General features: G+C 45.3%; 1 protein-coding gene across 42 annotated transcripts in view; it reads left to right on the forward strand.

Annotated features, from left to right (window-relative positions):
• LOC119402282 (uncharacterized) overlaps positions 1 to 27,835 on the forward strand; it is a 330,925-nt gene that overhangs the window by 157,242 nt on the left and 145,848 nt on the right. For 19 of the 42 annotated variants that reach the window (XR_007417191.1, XR_007417192.1, XR_007417194.1 and 16 more), the window contains one exon: positions 16,051 to 16,101. Coding sequence is in view for 18 of the 42 variants with exons in the window: in XM_049418567.1 (XP_049274524.1) it covers positions 16,051 to 16,101 (51 nt within the window). In the remaining 24 variants the exon portion in view is untranslated. Of the gene's footprint in view, positions 1 to 9,131; positions 9,245 to 16,050; positions 16,102 to 25,280; positions 25,365 to 27,835 lie in introns of those variants that run through there. The other 23 variants (XR_007417204.1, XM_049418569.1, XM_049418570.1 and 20 more) reach the window with 4 other exon arrangements.

Consider the following 27,835-nt stretch of genomic DNA (forward strand, 5'->3'; position numbering starts at 1 on the left):
AAAACAATCCAAACAAATTTTGGAGATACCTTCGCAGCAGCAATAATACACAGTCTCACACGGCTCCAGGGGAAAGAACGGAAAAGGCTAACGAATACAACAATTTTTTTCCAATCAGTGTTCACGACTGATAATGGTATCATTCCTCCAGTATTATCCCTCAAATCACCAATCATCGATCACCTCGAAGTCACAGATGAAGGAATACTGAACTTGCTTCTTAACTTAGATCCTAAAAAATCGAGTGGTCCAGACAATATTCCTAACGAGATTCTTAAAGGTACGCGGAGTGGTGTAGCAAGTTTCTTGGGCTAATCTTTTGAAAATCGCTTACCTCATCTCAGCTGCCAGATGACTGGAAGATTGCAAAAATAATACCTATTTATAAATCAGGAGAACAGTCATTGGTGTCAAATTACCAGCCCATATCCCTCTCTAGCATTTCATGTAAGCTACAAGAGCATATCATCCTGAAACACATAACTGTTTTTCTCGAGAAAATAAAATTTTTGTCTCCTAACCAACACGGATTTCGTAGTGGCCTGTCCACTGTTACTCAGCTAACGGAGGTAGTTCATGATCTAGCTTTCATCATAAATAATCGCGGACAAACAGACATGATCTTACTTGATTTATCTAAATCTTTGGATTGCGTATGTCACAGCAAATTACTAATAAAATTGAAAAGTGCCATAGGAGAGGGGTTATTGTTCTCTTGGATAGAAAGCTTTCTTACAAATCGCTCACAGTTCGTGCTGTATGAAGGTCATATATCAAACATAGTCCCCGTAACTTCTGGGGTCCCTCAAGGTTCCGTCTTGGGACCACTATTATTTTTAATTTTCATAAACGACCTCGCGTCAAACATTGACTGTAATATGAAGTTGTTTGCAGACGACTGCATTATTTATAAGGAAGTAACCAGCTTCACAGACCACATTAACCTCAATGAATGTCTGACTAAGCTAGCGGATTGGCGTGCTAAGTGGCAAATGTCCATTAATATGAAAAAATCCGCAGCTATGATGGTAACACGTAAGCAGAATCCATCACAATTCATTTACACCATTCATGGTGCGCCACTAACTAATGTTGTGCAGCATAAGTACTTAGGCATTACATTAACATCTGACCTGAGATGGGATACACACATAGCTAACGTCACTGCGGCCGCACTTCGTAAACTTTTCTACCTAAAAAGAAGACTTAGAACTGCACCAGCGCCAGCAAAACTCTTGGCTTACACCATGCTCGTAAGACCAGTATTAGAATATGCCAACGTAGTTTGGTTTCCTTATTCACTAAGTAGTATTAGTAAATTAGGTGCAGTACAACGCAAAGCCATACGGTTCGTACACAAGTTCAAACGTACAGATTCTCCCACTAACCTTCTGGCTTCTTCTGGTATTGATAAATTAGATACTAGGGCAAAAGGGGCGCGCCTGAGGTTCTTGTACCAGTTGTTACATGGCCACAAGGCAGGTGTCTCTAAGTACGTCACATTTTCACAGTCGCGCCCTACCCGTCATAAGCACAAATACAGTCTGAAAGAATATTCCTCAAAAAGCGACGTTTTTGGAAAATCGTTTTTCCCACTAACAATACGCGAATGGAATAAACTGAAGGCAAATGCTACTAATGCCGACACATTATCCGCATTCACCGCAGTGTTAGAAACCATGCGTAACCTACAATAGTGTGTCAATGCTTCGCATACTTTATTTTCCTCTTTCCTTTTTTTCTTTCTTTTTTACTGCACAGTGCACTGTGGCAGGCCAGACAGTACTTGGCCAGGCTTAACTTTTCACCTCCGTCTGGTAAAATGAAGGGATGAAAAAAAATTAATTCATTCAATCCATGCTCAAATACCTGGCTTCGTATGCGCAAGTCAGCAGTTTCCTGAGTTTGCTGCTCGAAAACTGCGCATATTGTTGATTCTGATATGCATACCGAAAAATTTGGCGCGTTTCAATTTGATGCCTCTCGTTTCAATCTCTTCTTTTTTCCTTGCGCAAATAAAATGCGGAATGGTTTGCCGGACACACTTGTAGATAGTGATGGTTCTGCCGATATTAAAGATGCGCTACATACCTATATATCTTTATAACAGTGTATAACAAATTTTGGTACAAATATCGCCTTGTTTTTCAGCATGGAAAATTCATTGTTCCTTGTATTTCGTTGTTGTTTACCAACAGTGTAAGTGAACCCGTATGTTACTTGGAATGTTATTGTGGGCTCGTTATGAATGAATACAATGTACAATATTCCCTCTGTAATGACTCCATGACTGGGTTCGACAGTATTGAAAATAAATAAATAAATAAAAATACATAAATAAATGTTAAGGTGTGCGAATACCTGAGCGCAATAAAACTTGCTACTGGGCGAGTTGTTTTATACTTGCAAGGAAAGAATATTTATGCGCACACACATAAAAACACGGACTCAGGAGACTCGGAGGAGCGCAAACTATCAACTAACTTTATTTTTCGTCGTCAACAATATATGCCATCAGTCACGTGGTCACAACGCTAATCGCTTTTCCCTGTCAGATCACAGCAAGCCACAAAAGAAACTCTTTTCACCATGCAATGAAGAAACAGTAGGCTGGCTAACACACGCGTTTCCTCTAGTTGAGATAAAATAGGCTTCCACAAGTTCCGGTGTGGTGCTATCTTGGCTTCGGCCCAAAACTCAGATAGCTCAGAAATGCGCACATGCAATGTCGGACATGCGGTGGTAAATGCGCGTTCTCTTTAATAATTATGGTCAATTCATGTTCCCTTGCACGAACGCTGATGCACCTTTCGGTCTGCCCGACGTAAGACTTTCCACATGAAAGCGGAATCTCATAGACGACACCAACCGCGCAGGCTACATAAGGCATTTCGTGCTTCTTGCCACACACTCCAGGACTCTTTTTAGTCGAAGAAATTTTAGGGCAGACCTTTGCCAGCTTGCGCGGGGCTGAAAAAACCATCGGCACATCGTGCCTGCCCGCAACCATCTTCAGATTGTCAGAAGTGCGGTGAATGTAGGGCAACACTACAGGGCGGCTCCTGGATTGCGGCCCTGGTGTCTTACCGGAACGGGGTGCTTTGGCTTTCGCAGGAGAGCCACTGCGACTGCCGCAACGAGCGTGCAAGGGTATCCGATTCCAACACTCGCCGTACTTGATTTCTAAAGCTGTCCAGCATAGCATGTGGGCATGACTTTCCAAGCGTAGACCCCAGACAGAGCTTCACTATCGCCCGCCTAACTAGTTTCGACTGCACTGAATCATATGGCAGCAGTCCCTTCTGCGCTCGCGGGCTCTAAGACCAGCACACGTGAGTGCTTAAACAGAGCCTTAAATCTAAAAACTGCAACGAGTTTATTGCAAGGAATTTCATGGGTAAAGGTCAAACCCTTCCCGCACTGCTGAAACACGTCAAGGATAGAATCAACAGACTTGTCAAGATTAAAGTCAATGGGTTTCTTTCAAAGTAATAAAAATCGTCTACGTATCTGAAAACTTTGATAACATTAGTTGTCTCTAGGATGCCACGCAAAGAACGATCCACGTCCGCTAAAAATATTTTACACAAAGCAGGTGCCACACAGGACCCGATGCAAATCCCTTGTCGCTGCAGATAAAACCGGTTCTCGTGGACTACAAACGTAGAGCGAAGATAAAATTCAAGTAACGACATGAAGTCATTCACCGACATACCAGCGTTGTTTTTAAAGTCAATGGCCCCGCCGGCTTCGATGCACTCACGTATAGCTACAAATAACTGGCACGGACTCAGGAAACTCGTCCGAGTCTCCTGAGTACGTGCTTTTATGTGTGTGCGCATAAATATTCTTTCATTGCCTGAGCCCAGTATTGAGGGGTGTCCAGTAATGTCGAAAGTTGGGCGAGTTGGTGATAGTTCATGATTATATATGAAGCAGCGCACGACGACAGGCACAAAAGGAACGAAAGGGACACCGCTGCACTCTCAACTAGTTTATTTCACCGAAAAACCTGGTTAATATACAGCAAGACGGTGTACCACGTGCCACAATGACGTTCAAGGTACATCATCATCATCATCATCATCAGCCTGTCTACGCCCACTGCAGGGCAAAGGCCTCTCCCATGTTCCGCCAATCAACCCGGTCCTGTGCTTTCTGCTGCCACGTTGTACCTGCAAACTTCTTAATCTCATCTACCCACCTAATTTTCTGTCTCCCCCTCACGCGTTTGCCATCTCTTGGAATCCAGTCAGTTACCCTTAATGACCACCGGTTATCCTGCCGACGTGCTACGTGCCCGGCCCATATCCATTTCTTCTTCTTGATTTCAACTATGACGTCCTTAACCCCGGTTTGTTCCCTGACCCACTCTGCTCTCTTCCTGTCTCTTAAGGTTACACCTATCATTTTCCTTTCCATCGCTCGCTGCGTCGTCCTCAATTTAAGTTGAACCCTCTTTGTAAGTCTCCAGGTTTCTGCTCCGTAGGTAAGTACCGGTAAGATGCAGCTGTTATATGCCTTCCTCTTGAGGGATAGTGGTAGATTTCCATTCATGATCTCATAATGCTTGCCGAATGAATACACCAATCATGAATACCTCCCACATGAATACACCAATCAAGGTACATAATATTTTCTAAAAGGACACTTCGCAATCGCTCAAAGTTATCGATGCTTGGCTAATGCAGTAATCTTTTCTTTTTGCGATGTGGAAGGCCTCGATCACCTCCCTGGTGATCACCTCCCAGGTGGGAATACCTTCCACATCGCAAAAAGAAAAGATTACTGCATTAGCCAAGCATCGATAACTTTGAGCGATTGCGAAGTGTGCTTTTTAGAAAATATGGTGTAGATTGAACGTCATTGTGGCACGTGGTGCACCGTCTTGTTGTATATTAACCACGTTTTTCTGCGAAATAAACTATTTGAGTGACGGGTGTCCCTTTTGTTCTTTTTGTGCCTGTCGTCGTGCGCTGCTTCACATATAATCATTGAGGGGTGTACTAGCAGAGGCTTGTCCAATCCAAGGAAGTTACTTGCGGTAACCTTGGCATCTTCCGGTAGAACTAGAACAACTGGAATAGTGTTTCGCAAGTTACATCCCATTAGGATCTGTTTGAGCCAAGATGCAACAGCGACGCAGTCATCCCATTCATCATGTGTGATAGAGACGTGTGAAGAAATGACGCCGTTTACGGCGTGATTCGTGTACTCAAATGGCCCATTTGACTGTGGTTGTTGAGTAGATGCTGCAGCGTAGCGTATTCCATGCTTATAGAGTAATGTTTTGATGACCCTCGATATGAAAGCCGTGCCACGGTCGGCAATCAACAACTTCGGCGTGCCATGCCAATTAATAAGGGGCTCATTAATAAAGCTGATTACATGGGTGGCTGCAGAGTCAGGAATGGCTCGTACTTCTACCCACTTTGACAGGTGGCACTGGCGTAGGCAGAAATGTTCTCGTCGGGGGGGGGGGGGGGGGGTACATCCTTGATCTAGATGCCATGGCAAAGAAAAAAATCACAGCATATCCACGTGGTGAATGATGATGAATGGGGCGAAGCGAACTCGCGCTGCAGCACGGCGATAGCATTGGCGGGAGCGTGGTGCTTTTTGATGGAAGATATTGTGACTATATTGTTTGAGAACCACAATCTGTTGCACACACCGCAACTATGACCGAAACTGTTATCAAGGAAGTCCCGCTGGAAGCGCGCGTCGGCGCCTTCGAGCAGAGCCCGCCTGATGCGTTTTGCAGCCAATTCACGTGCTCGCACAGCCTCGGGCTCTGCCTGCCGGTACGCGCACCTTCTCGCCGATTCACGGTCCTTCACATTTTGAAGATCCGATTCGCGCCGCAGCCGTGCAGCTTCGGCCTCGCGGGCTCGAACGGCGGGGTCTTCTCGCCGCAGCCGTGCAGCTTGTCGAGCAGCTTCGGCTTCGCGGGGTCGAACCGCGGAATCTGCTTCGCGGCGTCGACGTGCATCTTCGGATTCTGTCTCACATCAGGATTCTGTCTGCGAGCGCGCGCTGCCGCGGCCTTCCGCGCCCTCCGTTCCGGCGACTCCGAGCTAAAGATCTGGCGACTGCGAGTTAAAGAGAAAGCGTGCCAAGAGGGAGCCTCATGGCGCGTTACTTCTGAAATGTTGTCTTCGGGTGTCGTTGAAAACACGAGACGTAGTAAAGAAGAAAGAACGCCACACGGGCGAACACGCACGAGAGTGTCACTCGTCAACGTCGTCTTATTCTTCTACTGCATACCAGAACGCGCGCTTCTCACGAGCTAGAGGTGGCTACTACAACGCTACAAACAAACGGAGGATTGACAGACCCACGGCATAAGGTGCTTCGCCCCTAAAATTTCGTGGGGAGGGGGGGGGGGGGCACGGGCCCGCTGAGGCACCCTCTGGTAACGCCATTGTTAGGTAGTCCGTTGTTACGAACAGAAATTCGCCAGCATGCTTGCTGCGAGCAAAACCGGCCCCTGTGATAAGTGCCCACCACATCGAATGATTCGTTAGGGGGCTCGATTGGTTGTAAAGGCATTCGGCGCAGGATGTAGATTAGTGACTACTTTGCGAGCTTCACAAACGGTTCAGGAGCACACGTACAAGTAGACATCAGCACGCCTGCCAGACCGCCAAAAAGTTTCTTTAGTACGAGCTTGGGTGTTCTGTTGACCCAGGTGACCAGCAAAGATGTTGTCATAGCACATGAAAAGTATTGACGGTCACATGGCCACAGGTCTCACAGGTACTTAAGATTCCCTTCCCGTGTGACGACGATAAACGGCGAGAGTCACCCCCGAGGCGACGGTTAGCTGTATTGGCATCACTAGAAAGGCGCCGGATTTGATTGTGCAGTTAGAAGATCGAGCACGGCAAATGCCGGCGCACGGTAGTTTGTCAAGGCAGGGTGGCTTGAAAGGTAGTCTTCGTCTTGGTAACATGAGCCGCTGCGATGAATGAATGTAAAACTGTAGTCTTGAAGTTTGAGCACCAGCCGGGCAAATTTGGCCTTTAGGTCATTTTGTGCATCGAGTAAGCGCAGTGAACATTTTCAGCAAAAACAACAACACGCTTGCCGTAAGGATAAGGACGGGTGTTCTCAATGGCCCAGACTACCGCGACGCCCTCAAGTTCTCAAGCGTGGAACGAATAATTTAGTTTGCTGGGGTGGCGTCTGGCGTAGGCATAGGGCTTCTCGTGCCCTTCATAATCGGTCAGAACAGCCCGAAGGACAATGCCATTGACGTCAGTGTGGATAATGCTAAATGCGGCCTCTGATAACGTGCAAACGTCGGTGGAGTGGTAAGAAGCTCGTTGAAGGATGCAGCACGGGCATGGAAACTATGGAAGAAGCGGCAGAATAGCAGGCGAAGTCGGATCGTTTAACTTCAATGAATGTGGTAGGAGGCGGAATGATGTCTGAAGCTTGTACCTTTAAAGAGTCAAGGCTGATGCCGTGGACACTCACAACATGACGCAAGAAGGTAACCTCCGAGTGCCCGAAGGAACACTTCGAAGGTTTGATGCGCAGCCCACCATCATCTAGTGTGGACAAGACGAGCTCCAATCGGCGCTGGCGTTCTGAAAACGTTGTAGACCAACGCCGTCGACCACTTCTAGTGTCCAACGACCCCAATCATAAGTCTGTGTAACGTAGCAGATGAATTAGAGAGTCCAAATGAGTGGGCATTGAAATAATATAGGCCATTCGGTGTTATAAAAGCTGTCTTTTCATCGTCGATCTCATCGAGGCCAGCCTGTCAGTAGCCTCGTCATAAAACGCTCGTGAACCTGATATTCTTTGCTTTTTGTGTTGGTCGATGATGATATTTGTTTATCACCTTACACGCACTTTCGCATAACTCAGCTTTTAGGTTACAATTGTGCAAACTGTAGTGCGGCTAACAAGAGGAAATTTATCCAACGGACCACTGACCGTCAGTCATCGATCTAATCGGAATTGCCGGTCCACCTGCTGAGCAGTTTCATGGGTCTCAATGATGGGCTCAGTGATGGTCTCAGTGATGGTCGCAGTGATGGTCTCAGTGATGTTCTCAGTGATGGGCATTTGTGCGGCCATTTGTGCAGTCTCGATACAATTTCCCATCTCCCTCCCGCTCATCACTATAGTTCATTAACTGACAACTCCCCATGAAATTTATATTCTCATGGTCCTTTTACATGTAAGAATTAACATGCAGCTCGAATTTCACAACAGGCGGGAGCTATTATTTTCCTGCACATTGCCGCCTGCATTCCTCGACAAGCAGCCGAATACGAGCTAGAACAATGACATCAGTACCTTCGTGAAGAAGTAACAGCCAGCGCAGCACGAATACGCTTTATGCTGTCGTGTCAACATTGGAATATTGGCACACAGCCCTTACTTCTCGAATAACCCTCGTAGAAAACGGCCCATGCAAATAGGCATGGGACAGACACACTTTCTAGGCCCACATTTCTATCGGAGCCGTGTTTTTTTGTGTACAGGACCATCACCCAAATCTGCAAGTCAGAACTACTTTCGCTGAAGATGTCACATTTTTGCCGCAAGGAGAATGAAATGAATGCGATAGCAACAATTGGAATTCAACAAGGCTAACTGCTAACTCCGTTAGGATTTATCTCGTGCAACTCTACAAAACGCTGGCGTAAGAGAACACGGTCGCCTTGAGCGCACGAAGCGAACCTTGTGCCGTCTATCGCTTGAAGGTAAACCAAGAGCTGAGATCACTGGGGGTAGTAAGGTATGAGCCGTCTGCGAATGCCCATTGAGACATCGCGCTCACTCTATAAGTAACGACAATTAACATAATTATGTACGCTTTCTACTTTACGACGTGACATGCCCTTGCATTCAAACGAGAGGCGTACATTATACACAGAAAGTAAAATCACACTTTTTGCTATGCGTGATACAAGAAAGGGCGCTGCGTAAAGGTATTCAAGTACGCAGAGCGCTAATGTATAGTGATCTTTTTCACAAAGTCCATTTAATCTATTCCTAATCGCCCTTCCATTCAGGGGCGATTCAACTTTAAGCTGATGACAGAAAGTCGGCTTGAAGGGAGTATATAAAGAACCCCGAATGCTTCTGACCGCAAAAGAAGTTTCTGAAGTAAAGTTAGAACGGTATTCGTTTCTGTACCCTAGCAATGCCTATATTTGGCCTTTGGTTGCTATTTTTATTCTCAAGCTTTATGCCAATGGATCTCGCGTATGGACAAGAGGTATGTCCCCTTTTATAAATCATGCATGAATATCATGATAGCTGCCATGGACTACGTAATTTGGAAAACAGCAATAACTACTTAAATAATGTGTAGAGTGAGAAGAATTCTGCTTGTCGATTCGATAGGCTTCCATACATTTAGTTGCGGAAGAGTCAACAAGTCGTATCATAAACTAAAATGCTTGCAAATATTTTTCAACATTGCCTCAATTTATCGCACCTAATTGTTTTGTTTTTATATGCCTCACACTTTCAAAACTTAAACATTTTGAATTCGGTTGCAGTCTTGTGATTGTGCTTTTAGTTGGCGTAAGTAGATACCTAGATGATGCAGACCTTTTATTTTAATTTTTAATCATATTTAAATAATCACTTGATATAGGTGGAGTCCTTAATGCATTTAAACTCTAATAATTGGTTCATTTTATTACCTACCCATGATGTGGCACAACGAAATACTACTGACTAGCCGTGCTGCTTTGCAGGAACCTTGTAATCTGGAAAAAAATATGCGAAGATACCTCACTTTACCTATATCTGGCGCCACGCGGTGCAGTTGCCTCACATCCGCCTCGGCTTAAGCAAGCATCCATGTAGCAGTATGGCCTTTCTTTCTCAGCCTTTCAGCACACAATTACGCGTTGAACCTTCAGCGAGAGTGTGGCTGGTTTGTAAAATACTTCACTAAGGCCGCTTTTTGAACACAGTGAGGTACTTGTTAACGTGTGTTGTGGTCAAGCTACGAAGACAATGGGCTACAACATTTTTGCTTTAAGAGGGCGGTGAAGTTTGGTTGAAGCAGGTTATACAATGCCGCAGTAATGACGGAACACATAAATGCCTTAGAACGTTTTGGGGGGAATTCAACGTGTTCGTAACAGCGTAGCGCCGCCCCAGTGGCGGCCAGCCGCTGCAGAAAAAGAAAACGATTGCGGCAAGGCTCGGGGCGCGGTACCGATATACTGATCTCGCTTCAGCTGGCTGGATGTCGCGGTTGCCGCTCCGCTTCGGTATTTCGCCTTCACCCCCATCTCAAGAAAAGCAGCGACGACGGCACGGTCCCGTCGGCCATCGTCACGTCGCACATCTCAACAACAGTATAGCAATGGTCGTTCCTGCGTAGCGGTGCCAAAGCGATTTGTGCTGTTGCCATTACACGAGCCCCCTCTCCCCCTTGCTCCCCTGTTGACGCAACAGGTACTTATTCGTTAAGAAATATGTTTTCACAAGTAGCGGCGACGCCTCACTAGAGCGGATTACGGGACGTGACGTTACGCCACGTGATCCGCTATAGATAGGCGTTGCCGCTGCGATCAGTCGCTCTGTGGTACCACGTGACTAGGCAAACAGATACATCGACTGCTTTACAAGCAACGGACGCTGTCTAGTTGGCGAACAAGAAGCTGTTCTTTTGGTATAAACAAGAACCTGTTCGACTGCTGGCCAATAGAGTACTCAAATGAAAAAGAAACAGAAAAAGTTAGGGCAGATTCGCATTCTTCATGCCAAGGCTCAAGGAAAAGCGGAGATGGGCGGCATTCCTTAATACACCAGCCAAACTAAGCCTAGAGATAGCCAGTTTAACCTAGATTCAGCCACTTGAGTGTAAACAGGGGCAGTTAAGACTGGGAAAGCCAAACTGAGGCTCTATCTCTCTATTTATTTCTCTGTCTTGGTTTCTCTCCTTTCATTCTATCGATTTGATTATCTGTCTGTCTATTTCTTTCTCGCTCTTTCTCATTGCTTCTTTCTCTCTACGATTCATTCTTTCTCTTTCTCTATCCTTTTATTGTGGTCTCAACCATAGCAACGCAATGATATCGTTCCCATAAACGGCTGTTCTGCCAAGGCGCCTGGATAACCGAGTTGTTACGTTGCTCATCTTCGGAATATTGGTTGCCGGGTTTGAATGCCGCCTCGCCAAGAAGTTTTATTTTCTTTTGTTTATTTATCCTCCTCTTCACTCCTATTCTTTCCTCCTCCACACCTTCTTTTAACGCGCTGCTGGGCGACGCATGGTGGCATCATCACTCGGTGGAGTTTTTTGAACGCCACCGGACAAAGATCGAGCTTATACAGCTCGGCTGTGAAAAGGGAAACAAGCATGGGCCACGTTTCGGCTATCAAACGAGTGTAGTGAGCTCACATAGTAGTGGGTGCGTTGACTACATAGGCGCGCCGTGTGGTCTTAGCTTAGTCATAGCTCTGTGTTTGTTCCGAGGGATTCTCTGCGCACCCTCGCCGTCCTGCAGGGCGTCAGAGCGGTGAGTGAGCAAGATAGGAAGGTGTCACGCAGTGTCGCTCCTTCGAAGCTGTCCGCTAGCTTGCCGTACAGTTTGGATACCTTTCGTGCTGTCGAAGTTCCACGGCACCGGACACGAGCGCGCTGTTACGGTGGGCTTGCACCTAACGTTGCCGGGCATTAACTCCGCTAAAGTGGGCTGAAGATTATTGCACAAGAGCAACGCCTAGATCTCCTCTGACTTCATCCTCGAAAGAGTGTACGTAGCGCTTACTACCCGTGTCTATGGCCTCATGGATGTCTTAAGTACAGGGGTAAAGAAAAGTTCTGATGACGGAATTGCATTAAATCATATGACAGTATGCTCCGGGGAATTTTGCCCACACCTGTACATGTGTGGCTAAACGTGCAAACACAGACGGACTGTGCCTTGTTGGGGGACTTCAACAAGAACACGAAGACGTGGCGTTAGTTTATGGGGAATATGGACGAACAATTTGACCTCACATTTGCCTCCGACGCTGCAACGTTCATGCTGGAATGAAACACAGCCTTGTACTTCGTCTTCCAGCGAGCACCACTTCATTCCTGAATGTGTGTAGCCATAGTGCGACCATTGCACTACTTCAAGACAACAAGATCATCTTCGTCAGTATTCTAGAAACACGGAAACACAAGAAACTCAACAAGCTCTAAAGAAACATTGTGGTACGTGCCGATAGTCTTCGCCAAATCAACGCAACCATACCACTCGCTCGTGATGAACAGGTTTAGAAGAGTTAGATCTCAGCCACTTCCTTTCTTTTCATCTTTGAGTCCATTGGAAAGTAGGATTTCTTTTGTGATCGGTCAAATGAGGAGGGGCGCCGAGGGGAAACACCGACCCCATCTAATAGAGAACACTGCGCACACGAATGGATCTCAGTCAGAGCGTCCTACTTGCGTCTCCCCTTGTACTCTGTCAAACACTGGCGGCTGGGCATGCTCGCTGTGCTGCGCAGTGATTAGGCGGCTGACGCTTCCTGTGCTTCTTGGTGTTGCGTTTACTTGCAAGTAATATGGTTTGGACGAAAATGGCGAGTGAAATTATATGTCTAGTGGCTTGGCGCTTGACTAATGGTAAGTGTTTTGGGGCCACTTTATGCGAGAAGAAAAGTGACTCGGTGGCTCATTTTACTAGCCGTTGATCACACATCAGTCCAGATGAGACCATATAATTGGAAGTCTACCTTTTTAATTGATAAAATGTGTAACAGAAGCATTGAAATAATAATATACTTTTGTCACAGGTGTCGAAAAGATTATTAATTTCAAACTCTACGGGGTATAACATGTGTTTCTTTATACGCAACCAACAAACAAAACAGCCATCAGGTTCCTTTAGATACCTTTAAGGAGACCACAGGCGCACTGATTTATGATGTGCCCACAACTGACTTGTGTGGCGGTTGAATACGTTCCTAGACCCTAATTCTCTCTTTATTCAAGTTAATGTACGTTAAAGCACTTTTGATTCACTTCATTATAAGTTGATTCATGCTTGGCTGAAATTATAGTACGCTGATTCACAATTAAGCCAATAGATATATTTATTTACACTGTGGTCGCAGCAAAGTCTCTTGGTTCACACTTGATTCACTTGATTCGCAAAGGGAGACCTTAGTAACCCTAGGTTTGATGCGGAGCTTCGCCAGGAAGAAAGAGGTAGCGCAGCTTTTAATTTCTTATCTTGCCCCCTGGCAGCGTTGTAACAGCACAGTTAAAGTTATTTTTTCATTTTGAATAAACAAATGTTCAAAGTATGGCTGTAGTGAATTCTTCAACGGCACAATACGACTTCCGGAGTACAGCCGAAATTTGCAATAGAGCTTCATGAGTGCCCCTTTAGTAGGCGTGTATAGTACAGGGTCCGCACACAGGCTGCAGTTTGCAAAGTACACAACGCTTTTATTTGTTTCCTTACAGGTGCACTTGTGGTGCTTCCTTCTGCCTAAAATTACTTTTCAGCGTTTTGGTGATCAAAGCCGCTTTCGACTGTCATACGTAGCAATTGTTATTGTACATTCATGATTTATCGTGTTTGATGCATGATTCATTACTTATCGCATTCGATTGATCCTACTTAGCATACTATATCAGTCCTACATATTTTAATGCATGCCTGAACTCTTTCTTATCCTACTATTTCCTAAATTTGTTAAAATATTGTGTTAATTCATAAGCGTTAATTTTTTGTGGCTACGTTATAATAAATGCGAACCATTTCTTGGCGAACCTTTGTCATTGAGCGCTTCTATCTACGTATCTATCTATGTAGCGGCCTACGTCAGGGTGCTCTCACGATCGCATCATTAGCTTGGTGCAGACCAAAATTGGCATGGGAGGGTAGGAGGATTTGACGAATATGACTGTCGGGTCATGACAAGAAAATTCGGCAGATGCCACGCGTTGTGGGAATCGGTTTCATGCGAAGCAGTGTACTTCTCTGCAGTGTCTTACGGTCTTGAGCCAAGCGTTACGAGGTGGATCGACGTGTTTTTGTACGTGTATAAGCTGTGCGCATATCATGGGCTTACCAGCCACGTCGACATCACTGATGTTTAAATGGTAACTTATGGTGCGCCGTAACGCCAGCCCTCACGTTAGAGTACATACGTCAATATTATCGAAACAAAGTGCACTTTACGATGCCTTAATGTGAATACCAAAAGTAACTTTCCTTAATATATTACTCCGGGGCCAAGCAATGCTTCAATATAGCTTGCTGAATCATACGCATACAAATGTAGTGTTTTATTCGACTGCTATAAAAGTGGAACCAACACTGGAACCACTGACGTCACTGTGATATGACACCTGTATCGTAGAAGTACATATGTAGTGTTTGTTGCTTTCTTGTCAAATTACATAGCCAGCACCACAACCACAATAGACGTTGCACCAATATTACGCCTGCATAGGCTGTTTTATCAAGCAGTTTATAGATCGGGCGTGGCTCTGTGGTGAATTGCCTGATTGCCGCGCAGAATGCTTCGGTTCCATTCCTGCTGGGATCCTAATTTTTATTTTTTGCATTCGTCGGGTCAACGCTGCCGATTTAGGTTTTTCTTGACGCTCTCGCATTTAAATTACAGATGTCTGTTCTCGCAGTTCCTGGGCAGGCATAAACTGTCAATCACCTGTGGCGCATACCTGTACACCGCGGCCCGTGGTAAACGGGTATGTGCCACACGTGTCTGGCGGAAAGGGTTTGACCACGTACGCGACAGGATTTTAAAGTTATCCATGTCATGACGCAACAGTATTATTTGTCAAATCCTCTCACGCTACCATGCGATTCTTGACCTGCACCAAGCTAAGGAGGCGATCAGGAGAGCACTCAGAGGTTGGCTGCTAGATAGATATATACGTACATATAAACGCTCAAAGTGCCACATATTCGCTAAAAAATTCTTGGTAATTTATAACGTGAGAATCTTTTCGCGTGCGTCGTGAAACGCTTTCCTCCAGACACATGCGTCACATACCTGTTTACCATGGGCCGCGGTGCACAGATATGCGCCACAGGTGATTGACAGTTTATATTTACCCAGCAACGGCGAGAACTGACATTGGTAACATAAATGCAAGAGCGTTAAGAAAACCCGACATCAGCAGCGTTGACCACACGAATGGAAATAATAAGAATTAGCATCCCAGAAGAAATCGAGCCTATGTATTCTGCGTGGCGGCCAGGTATTCTACCATAGAGCCACCCCAGGTCTATATAAGGGTTTGAAAGAGCAGCCTATGCAGGCGTAAAGTCGGTGCAACGTCAATTGTAGGTATGCTGCTGGCTATCTAATTTTACAAGAAAGCAACAAACACAACATATGTACTCCTACGATACAGGCTTCATATCAGATTAAAGTCTGTGATTGCAGCGTCGGCTCCGCTTTTATTGCAGTCTAATAAACATTACACATATATTTCTATGATTGAGAAAGCTCTATTGAAGCATTGCTCGACTCCGGAGGAATACATTAACGAAAGCTACGTATGATATTCACATGATTGCACCACAAAGTGCACTTAGTTGCGATTATACTGCCGTATGTACTCTAACGTGAAGACTGACGTTGCGTGGCACAATAAGGTACCCTTTAAACGCCAGTGTTGCCGACGTGCCTGGTAAGCTCACGATGTGCGCACAACTACTACGCTTACAAAACACCTCGATCCACGTAACGCTTGGATCAACGGCATAAAATACAGAGTGGAAGTGGTCGCTGACTGCTTCGCATGAAACCGATTCCCACAACGCGTGGGATCTGCCAATTTTTTTGCCATCAATTTCAATATTATATCATCAACACTAAAAATATTCACAATCGCGGTCAGGCTGTCCTTCTCAGATTTGTGTGTTGCGAACGTAGCTGCTGCTTTTTAGTAGGTTTATGTCATGCTTCAGCTTGAATGAATATTTCATAGTTGCACCTACACCTTGGCTAGTGCGTACTTCTGTCGTGTTGGTGACCACACCGAAGTATTAAAAACATGTTTTGTGTTTATTTTTGTTGCAGAGTAAGTCTACAGTTGTAGGTAGCAAGCGATGGTTTACGACTCCTTGGCAGGTGAGCAGATTTTTTTTCGATCGGCTCTTTGCGCAAGATTGGATGCATACATGTTCAATGCACTACGCTTTATATGATATGGAAATTACGTCAGAATTCTTGCTGCTATGAAAAAGTAACTGATTTTGTGTACACCATTCAGTATTTTAGAGAGATAAATCTCGGTATTTTTGTCGCTCGAGAAGTCATTAGTGCGTATAATAAACGCGAGCAAGCTCTCTTATGTGTGCAAATTGCTGATAAGTGTTTTAATGTAGCTTACGGATGAGAAGATGTAGCGAGCGCAACTTACCGACAACATAAGCCGCCAACGGTCGAATGAATGCAAACAATTTGCCGATCATCTCTCGTAACTCGCATATCTCTTCTTTGTGAACCTTCTTTGCCACACAGGGTGTAGACGGCAAAGCTCTGCGATATTTATTTTCAATTTTACGCAGTATACGGTTAATTACCTACCACGGCGATGTCCCTAGTATAAGGCTCTTATAGGCTTGCTTGATCGCCAATTGTGGGATAGGGCTAGTTGTTATTCCATTATTAAACTGCTCTTATCTTTGTCTTAGCTTTGTCAAAATGATGTTATCTTTGTGTGTAGCCTATATATTTGTGCGTCCTTGTAATAAAAATCAGTTGGGAGTCTGCGCTGCTTCTCCTCTTTTCTATGCGTACTGTGTCAAATTTTTGCGTTGAGCAGTTTATTATTGCTTGATCGAATGGAGTTTCTAGGTGTGACTCAATGTTTCAATGAATATTATTACGAAATAAACACATATTTGAATATACTTACATGTACAGGCAATGGCGAATGCCTTCGTCACTTCGTCGTTGTTGACCCTAGTGTCCCTCACATAGCAGGCTCTTGTACTGCCTTCTTACACTACCCCCCCCCCCTCCACTTCCTTCACCCTTGGCCTAAGAGCGCTAGCAGCATTGAATCGACCACTCACTGTTTTTCGTAGATGAGATCACCAACCTGACTTAGGGCTTTCTATGGTCCATCGCAGATGGACAACTTTTCGAGGAGCCCAGTGTGAATGTACGGGTTCCCCAATATAACAAGTGCGCTGGGTGAACATTATTTATTTATATTTATTTATTGCATACTGAACACCGAGAATCGGTCCAAGTAAGACAGGTACAAGAGGCAGGATGTAAGCAAGACCGAAAAGTATAATTTCAGAAAATATTAGAAAAAATGAAAGCAAGACACCTATTAACACTATGTGTGAAGGCTAACATGGCAAAAAACTGGGCAGATGCCACGTACCGTGGGAATCGATGTTATGCGAAGCATGCGCGGGATGGTGACAGAGGCATAATTTTTCACATTGAGCGAAACATTATGGATTGACGCTAGAGAAATGTGGAAGTGGCATACGCACATTTATATATTGAATAATCGCATATGTATTATATAATCAGTTGTTTACATGCAATTCGGTAACGATGCAAACAGCAACATGGGCGTTACCAACACCAGATGCGGTAAGCTGTAGCGCTTATATTCTTCAATACCGGATAGCGCGAATACGAACAAGACAAAGAAGGAACACAGACGCACAGGACAGACGTTACTTGCAACATAGCTTCAGTCAGGAGTTTTCCTAGATATATAGAGATTCCAGTGGCGCGTGCAGGCGCGCTGCACATAAGTATGTTACAATCACAGTTGCAGTTGCTACAGTTGTTATGCTTATACTTGTCCGTTATGACGGAGAACGCACGAACGTTTCACGAACCCGTGTGCATGTGTGAAAGGGGTTCTTGACAGTTCTTGAACAAGGTCATCATCACGGTGATCAGTAAGACCCAGCCGGGCTTGTTAATCGAATCCGTTCGTGATCGCGGATACGAAGGGTTTAAGTGCAGTGAAGTGCGAGGTATACTACAGCTGATGGAACTCCTGGATGCCCCTGCCGATGAAATGATTTATGATGCATCTTGTCCTTGATGAGGCATCGAGGCTGACCTTGAGGCGGCTGTTGCTACGCTGCCACCCCGACGAACGTGTGGCCACGCTGGAACCTCCGACCCGACTGCCTGACAGGGGCCTCTCCAGGAGCGAGTGGTTCCTTCTACTGCGTCTACGCATCGGCTGCTCCTGGCCTGCGGCACGACGTCTACGGCTCGGCAGAGCTTCGTCACCTCTGTGCAGTGCTTGTGGGGCAGACGAAACAACTGCTCACCTGTTGTGTGTGTGCCCAACGCTTGAAGCAAAACGAGTTGCCTTGCTCACCGCACTCCGTCGCCAGGGTATTTCCGCGGCTACACAGAGGGACCTCCTTTTCGCTGCACAGCACCACACCCAGGTTTTCAAGGCGGTTCTTCGCTTCCTTGAGGACACTGGACTGGCCAACCGGCTATAGTAGCCGCCCCCGCGTCCTCGGTCATGGCCCGCATTTCCTCCTCTCTTTCTCCTCCCTCTTCTCATCTTTATCTCTCTTTCCCCTTTCCCCTACAGGCGCTGAGCCGTGCTCCCAATTAGGGTTGCGGAAGTTGCGCCTTTTCCTTTCCTCAACCTCTCCTCCTCCTCCTCCTTGACGCGGCAGCGAGATCTTTTGATGTCCTGTCCACATCCAAGCCGTCTTTCACGCAGGATAACGACCAAGCGTGGTTTGGTTTTGATAAATCAATGTTGAAGTCACCGGTAAAGATGAGAGGCCTGGTTCTCTCGGCGGATTTATTATAAGAAGCATTGAACCCGGTTTTTGCCTAATCCACGTGGTCCATGTTGCGGTCCACTTGGACGAGTGGATGGTAGTCGAGCATCTTCCAGGGGTGTTCTGTCTTCAGCTTCCTCGCTTTCCTTGCGTCCGCCGCAGTGGTGTAGCGGTTACGGTACGCCGCTGTTGACCCGAAGGTGCCGGGTTCAAGCCTGGCTGTGGCGGTCGAATTTCGATGGCGGCAAAATGCTAGATGGCCGTGTACTGTGCGATCTCGGTACACGTTAAAGAATACCCGATAGTCAAAATTTCCAGAGCCCTTCGCTACGGCGTCTATCATAATCATTCCGTAGTTTTGGGACATAAAGCCCCAACAATTCTTATTATCACTTTCCTTGCATGTCAGTGTGTGTGTGTTCTCGGTCACTGTGTTGGTTGAGACTCTGTATCACCTGTAGCACATACTCGCATAACATGAAATCTGGTATGCGGGTATGTGCCACACGTGACTGAGAGAAAAGGTTTCATGACGTCCGTGACAGGTATTTTTGCGTTATTCTTGTCACGACCACACTGCAAACGCAAACTAGCCGAATTGGGCGTTTTAAGGGCTACAATCCCCCTTAATACTACCTCCATCTGGACAGTACTACCTTAGGGTGTAATGAGGTGGGTGCAATAAAGTTCTGCGTCCTCAATTTTTACTTCCTTAAGAAAATATGTGGAAGAAAGGAGGTAATTTCACTATCTGACGCCATTCGTCGAATGGAGTTAGAGGAACAAAAATCTCCCGTCTCATTTCCTCTGGAATGTTTTCTCTTTTTTTCCGAAGCTTTCCATAATGCCTTCAGTGCTGGCGGGCATGCATGCAGCTGTGCGGGGGAAAGAAGTAAAAGAAAGAGGCGGCATGCTTCAGCACACTAAAAATCCCTATCACAGATAGCCCAGAGAAAGAGATATACGAGACCCTCCGAACGGCTGGAGAGGAAGGGAGCAAGCCCTTTGGCCTTGGCGGCTGCAGCCTCCTCGGCCCGCCCCCGCCAGGTCAAAAGCAAGCCAGACGAGGCGCTACCGAAGTGAAATGGGACAAAGCTTCGCGCCGCATGCGCGCGCGAAGAAAAAAAAAAAACAAAAAAAGAAAGAAACGTGAGGAGGGAGTCGTTCCCGCGGCGGCGCGATCGTCGTAGCTAGGCAAGGCCGGCTAGGCCTTGTCAACACCACTTCTCAAGTGATCAGCTGTGTCGGTCGTGTGTGCGCGTTTTGTGCCTGCAGCCTCACTGTGTTCTCGCCGCTGGATGTGATATGCGTGGTTTGACGACAGTGCGACATGCTGTGCTGCGAGTGGGATAATCGCGACGGCCTGTCGACTCAAGCGGGCGTCCGCTGTGCATTACCAAGCAGATGATGGGCACCCTGCGTGCTCGGCACATTCAGGAACAAAAATGGTAAGTAATACTGATGTTCTCTCTCTTTGCGAGCTCTTATCGTCGCTTATGCACCTGTAGATGACATTCTGCACATTGCGTCGCTTGAAAAGTGCAATGAAAAACAAAAAAAAGAAAGAAAAGAAAATCGGCATGTAAAGCTGGCGAAATGCCCGCACCATGAGCGTGGCATGTAACCCATGCCGTTCATTACACGAATGTCATTCATTGTTTCCATGTTACCAGCTGTCATTTATGTACGTCATACAGTCACGTCGCGCTATGCCAATATTGGTATGATATCAAGTTAGAGAACCGGACGCTAGTGCACCAGGCTCCATGCCGTAAATGACATACATGTCATTATTTTCATGTTACTATATGTCATTTATGTTGGTCGCACAATCACGTCACGCTATATCAATTTAGGTGTATGTCAAGCTAGCGAACCGGCCGCGAGCGCACCATGAGCGTGGTGTGTGTACATCACATGCATGTCATTATTTTCATTATGCCAGCTGTCATTTAGGTTGGACGTGCAGTCACACAGCACAATACCAATTTTGGTGTATATGGAGCATGCGAAACGGCCACTAGCGCCCCCGAGACCATGTTGTCAAAATAACGCCATACATGACAAGCGTGTCATGATTTGCAAGTTAGAAACTGTCGTTTATGTGCGTCATACACTCTTGTGACGCCATACCTATTTTGGTAAATATCAAGTTAACGAAACAGTCGCAAGAGAGCCAAGAGAGTGACGTGTAAATCATGTCGTTAATGAAATGCATATCATGATTTTCAAGTTAACACCCATCATTCATGTTCTTCATGCAGTCGTGTCATGCCACACGAATTTTGGCATACATCCCATTAACGAAACACTCACACGAGCTATGAGTCGTAGGCGGCTAGATAGATAGGTAGATAGATCCGTTCAAAGTCGTAGAAGTGTTTAACAAATGCTTCGCATTTAAGTCGTTAAACTCAGATAGCAATGATGTGTGATGCATGTTTGGGACTTCTGTGAATATCACTCATGCTTCATACGACCAGTCAATCGACCCAGGGGTGCGCCCTGATAAAGTTGTTTGCACGATATAATTTTCTTGCCTGCGACAAAGCATGAATGAGGCATGATGCTTTCAGGGAATATACATTAGAGCAAAAGGCCACGGTTATCACATTGTCACATGATGGAATGTGCATAAAGGACAACTTTGTTTTCGATTTATTCTTTTCTCCAACTTCATTTGTTTGTTTTAATCCTTCGTCATCGTGTCAATTTGCGCACATTGACATGTGACAAGACCGTGCGCTCTCATTGTGCAGCATCTACCTTGGATGCAGTCAACTACCCTGGACATCTTTCTCCCGCCATGCAACTGTGAGAACCCACCGAAGCGCAGATTGTCAGGAAGTGAAAACACTTTTCGGCAACAATTTTGCATTGCGCACTCTGCCCGTCGCCTGAAATAGCATATTAAGGTACATGAGCACTGTACCTTCATACATATGCATCAAGGAACAGTGAAATAGCATATCAGGGTACATTAACATCATTAGCTTGGATTCATTTAGCTAGAACGAATAAATCATGCTAAAGCTATACAATGACGGCCATATCATGTGACAGACATCTGCTAAGTGCAGTGTGTATTGTGAAGCACATGCGTTTTATGATATTGAATGAATGGATAAATGTTTATTCCAGCAAAATACAGGAAATAAGCCTCAAGTGAAAAGCGACAATGATAGCTTGAGAAGTGCACAAGGCCCAGTAGAGCAAAAATAGAGACAGAACAGCAGAAACGTGTGCACGTTCAAAGGCAAAACATATACGCATACAAAAAGAAACAGGAAAGACAAAGCAGAAGAAACGTGCACATTCAAAGGCAAAACACGTATGCCATCTGCAAAGTGACAAAATCAAAAAGGGTAAACATTTACGCTAGTGAAAACAATGAAAATCAGAAAACAGTGAAAACAGAGAAGAAGGAACGGCCATTCAACGGCATGGAAGGAATGCAACTTCATTGGTCACGTATCAACAGTGGAATTTGCCAAGGTTACATGTGTATATTCTTAGCCATTAGGAGATGTGCAAGGCTAATTTAATCGCATTGATATAAGTCAGCTGTTGAGTCTGTTGAACCAGATTGTTGAATCATCTTGTTTATTCCATCTCGTTAATTTGCTGTTTTGCATTATGTTGCCATAGTTTTCAAGGTCAATACATAGTATCATGACTGTTGAGACAATTTGACAAGGTGAAAGCGCTGTTATTGTGCCCAGGCCTTAGTTTATCCTCACTAGAAGTGCGCTGTTTATTTTTGCCATGGTTCAGTGCCAAGTTGCCTAATCTTCACTCCTAAACAGAGTAGGTGCGGTTAATCAAGGCCTTGCTAACATTCACAACCCTTTTAAAGTGTACTTATAGTGATAACTTTACTGACATCAAAAACTACCCACACAATGGTAAACATGGCAAGAGTACACTTCTGGTGGTGTTTCGCATTTTTTTACATCCGTTTGTTTTTCGCCCCGTGCACACGAAGTGAAACGCTCACAAGGATGTACTTAGCAGCATCTCAATTTTGTATTCATTTCGTGTTTTGACAAAATGTCTGCAATAAGGATAGTCAAGTGCGAATCTTCGGTAAGACATTCATTTTTATGTATACAGAAATCTTAGTGGACTTCTTTTTTGTGTAATTTTCAGGAATACACTTCTGGCAAAGCAGCAAGTGTTGCTTGCCCACCAGTCTGTGTTCAAGTCAAGTGTATTGTGGCCATGAGTGTCGGCAGGATTTTGTCTTGGGGTGCAAGGCGGCGTAACGTGTCGGCCTGGTGAGCAGGATAGCATTGGTGTAGCTTGGGTGGGGTCAAGTGCTGGTGTGTCTTGATGGCGGCAGGTGCCCTTTGTGCAAATCCCTGCCGACACCCATGATTGTGGGAACACCTTGATGTGCCTCAATTTACACTATGTCGAACAGCTCGTACATCTTACCACATTTAGGCCAACACTGGTATTGATGCAGAGTGTTATGCGCAATACTGCGTGCAACCTTTCTGATATCGTGTACATTTGAAATTTTCGCATTGTTTAAAAAGACGCTGAGTGGACCCAGTGTTATTCAGCAAACATAAGTCTTAACAGGGGCAGTGGGCGAGTTGGTGTATATCATAGTTAAAAAGGGGGGTGCAAAAAAAATCACAGCACAGAGAAATGAAGGGGACAGGATAACGCGCTACTAGCAACTGAAGTTTAATCGAAACCACAGAAAGATGTAAACACACGGTACGAAAAAATTACAAAACTAAACAATCACACATCCATAGAGGAATGAAGGGGGCAGACAGGACAGTACGCTACTAGTAACTGAAGTGTAATCAAAACCACAGAAAGATATAAACACGCATGACTAAAAAAGCGAAGCACATGTTCAACTTCAGTTGTTAGTAGTGTGTCGTTCCGTCCCCTTTGTTGCTATGTGTTCTGATTTCGTTTTCACGTTTTCCTTACCTATGAACTGAACTTCTGACTGTTTCACAGTCTCTATATATGTGTGGTCAATTTTACAGCGAAAGCTGTTATGAGATCATTTCACCGGCCGTTTTTGGCGCCGTAGTTGTCCGCCGCCGCCGCCGCCGCCGCCGGTGTCCGTAACCAGTATCGCTCGAAATAAGAAAAAAAACGAAATAAGAAAAAAACTCCAGGATGGAACGAGGTTCGAACCCGGGCCCTCTGCGTGGGAGCCCAGTATCCAACCTCTGAGCCATGCCGGTGCTTGAAACTGCTTTGCAAAAAAGGTCCTATACAGGCTTCATGTCGGAAAGGAACCACATTAGCACATGCAATATAGCGTGGTAGAAGAGTAAAATAGGCACCAAGCGTCGCACAACGCGAATTCTGTAACCAGGCGTCACACAATGCGAATTGCGCAACGAGTAGGTTGTTGAATGCTTCCAACCCATTACAAAGGACTCTGCCATAATTCTTCATCGTCATCAGGCACAGCATCAACAAAGTGCGCATAATGCCTTACATGCGTATAGCAGGTACCAACGCTCTCCGTAGAATGACGAAAAATGGCACAATGCCTGCTGCCCTACTTCTCAAAAATTACAATGATTTATAGCGTAGTGGGTTTCTCACAAGTGCATTTGTATTGGTTGCCAAGGAAGCCCATAAGCGCATGATCCACTTCCTCGGGGTCTCAGTAAAATTACACTGATTTATAGCGTAGTGGGTTCCTCGCAAGTGCACTTGTATTGGTTGCCAAGGAAGCCCATAAGCGCATGATCCATTTCCTCGGGGTCTCAGTAAAGTTTTTCGCCCCCCCCCCCCGTCTCTCTCCCACGTCAACGTATGTTATACAGCATGACGGGAGAGGGAAATAGTGACCGGGCGTCACCCAATGCAAATTACATAACTGGTGGGCCGTTTAAAGATTCCAACCCATTACAAAGGGCTGAGCCATAATTCTTCATCGTCATCAGTCGTCGCGTCAACAAAGTGCACATGATGCGTTACTGACGTGTAGCTGGTGCCTCGCTTCTCCGCAGAATGACGAATAATGGCTTAGTAGGTGCTTCCCAACTTCACAAACATTGTGATTTATGGCGTAGTGGGTACCTTTCTAGTGTACTTGTCTTGTAGCCCCAAGAGAGCTTAACGGGCTGTAGAAACGCTGCTCTTCCAGCTTTCGCTGTGACTGTGCTGCGGTTTCAGCGCAGGCCTGGCGTTTTTATTCATCCTCATGGCATATCAAGTCCTAGGATCCAGTGTGCAAAGCGACCAGTCACTATTTACAGGAATTTTTGTATTTAGTGCCTGTGATTGCCTAATTGCAAGTTGACGTTGCAGCCATGGTGCTTGGATTATTTTCAGTGTGGTAATTATGCGTAAGCCATCAAGTGAGGAATTAAGGATGAACTTTTGAGTTACAGATGGCACTAGCTGGCATAAAAACATAGAAGCATGGCTGTACTTCTTATGCATATTAGAAGTATTGGTACACTGCAGTCATGTGATTATGCCGACAAGTTCAAAAGCACACTTCCAGAAATTTACGATGGCTTCCAGGTATCTGTGAGTAAATATGTACAGCAACATATGGAGGCAACCTTGTAATTTTGTGGGCATTGCTGAATGCTTTTATGCACCTTGGTAAGTGGACCTACAGTCAACACCACAGGTCTATTTTGGGCTTTTTTGTAGGAAACTCAACTCCAAAATCATCTGCGACATGTTTTGATGCCATAGGGCAAACTAATGCAATAAAAAACTGTACAACTGCCTGTCTACACGGTTTCATATTTCCCAAAAGTGATGCTAGCCTTATTGTACTAATTAGTTGCCTTCGTGTGTAGGCTGACACCAATTGGGTAGCTTATTTTTTGGATTATATTTACATACTGGCACGGTGAAGTGCACACGTTAGTGCGCATCATGATGAGATTTTACACCCTACTTTCGTATTGCTTTACTGCAGTGAATTATGTATAGTGCTGAGGCTGTACTGTATATGTTGTTCCACGTGTTCCCTTTTGGGAGTAGGTTCTGTGCACGACGATGTAAATATATACCTATATCCTTACATTGACACGAGAACTGCTGCTGTTTTGATTCCAATAAAATGTTGCAACCACTGGTTCTTGTATCAACTGAAGTATGACTACTTGTCGTGCATGCAAATTGAAGAAATGAATTTGTGCTTGCAAAACAAATTGCTGAAATACTGCCTGCTCAATGTAACTGCTTGTGTTTTATTACCAAACACATTGAACAGATGATTCACAGATTATGACATGTTGTAGAAGATAGGCAACAGAAAGACAGAAAGTCATCACTGTGTTCTAACGTAGATTGGGTGATCTTTTATCAATAGTAGCTTAATTGAAGGTTGCTGTTGTATAAATAAAGTTTAACGTAGTGTGCAGGTGGACGAGGGAGTGCACATATGATAGTTTTTCCAGTTTTCTGCATATTTGCTACAATCCTCGTGCTTCTGTGTTACGATTGTGAAATTCTGAATTGCAAACAAGCCAACCTCTCTGCTGCTGTGGTGAAGTCATTCAACAGAACCATATTTTCTCAAGAACAGCTGTTCCATTGAGGAAGAGGGTAATGCTTTTTTTTAATGGGTACTGCATCATCTGTCTGAGGGGAGGGCCAAGTACACATGGACGTTCACAAGAGAGAAGTGCAAGTACATTAACTTTTTTGTTTTGTGGGAGACCTGTCACTCGTAAACTGGGGAGGTTGACCTTGACCTTGGGGCACGCGTTAGGCATTCGCTTTAACGCGGTGGCGTGATGCTTACCAATAAAAGCTAATTAGTAAGAAATGTAGGTAGTATCCGAGTATGAAAGCAAACAAATACTGAATATGTGTTATAGAGAATCACTGAATGCCGTGCTAAAGCTTGCATTGCGAATAAGCGCTAATTGCGGAAATAGATAAGCGTTCAGCTGCTCAGAAGGTGCTGCTCGCGGCTGTACGCGTGCATTCAACGCACTTTATGTAGGCGCGTTACAATGTCCTTGTAACTCTGGAATTTTCTGCGTGTGTAATTTTCATATGCGAACGCAGGCGGTCCGCGCTAAAGGGTGCATTGCGAATAAGCGCCAATTGCGGAAACATATTTTTGTTCAGCTGCTCAGAGCGCGCTGCTGCCCCGCGTGCAGCTCGCGGCAGTACACGCGCATTAAATGCACTTAATGTAGGCGCGTTACAGTGTTTTTATAAGTCGGGCATCTGCGTGTGTAGCTTTCATATGAGAACGCAGGCGGTCTTCGAACCGCTCATAAGACGCTGCCGCATCTGGACGCGCGCAGTTCGTGGCTGCAGAAATAACGAAAATTGCTCCACAGCATACGCTCATGGAATGCACATACGTTCGCTCATCTGAAGATACCTTCGTCACGCTGGTATTCACGAATTTAGCGCGAGCGAAGAGGGCACACGTTTATAATTTTTCTAGCGGCACGACACGGTGAGGCGGAGAATTCGGAGCCGAGGGTGTTTACGTCGATCGGCTCGGCCTGCATGACGCCCCACAAATTATGTATTGACCTTCCGCAAGAGCAAACACACGCCGATGGTACAAGAACAGAAGTTCAAAGTTGTGCCGACGGGTTACCAGCCGCTTTGTACATACATTGGTACATATATAAGCCTACGAAAAAAGCAAGCTCGCAAGTGGTGGCGCTGTGGTGTAATGGTTATAGTGCTTGCTTTGGGTGCGTGTGGTCGCGAGTTCGATTCCTGTGTCGTGCGTACTTGTATGCAAATGTCATAATTGTGCATAAATACTTTGGTGTCCGTTTTCTGTTATGTCCTAGAGATGAATAGTAGCTGAAATTGCCCGGTGAACGTAATATACTGCCTAAAATATACTTTTTTTTTCATTTCGCGACCGCTCTAGGGCCTCGTATAAAAGGAGGCTTTAACAGCTCTCAAAAGAAGCAGAAAAACTCTCAATGCGCTCTGTTCAAGCCCACAAAATGGCTTACATAAAAACAACAACTTTACCTCCAAAAGGAGGCTTTAAAAGCTCTCAAAAGAGCCAGAAAAACTTCAAATGCGCTCCGTTCAAGCCCTCAAAATGAGTTCAATAAAAACACAAATTTACCTCC

The sequence above is a fragment of the Rhipicephalus sanguineus genome, chromosome 8 (genome assembly GCF_013339695.2).
Source record: "Rhipicephalus sanguineus isolate Rsan-2018 chromosome 8, BIME_Rsan_1.4, whole genome shotgun sequence".
NCBI classification, from domain to species: Eukaryota; Metazoa; Arthropoda; class Arachnida; order Ixodida; family Ixodidae; genus Rhipicephalus; species Rhipicephalus sanguineus.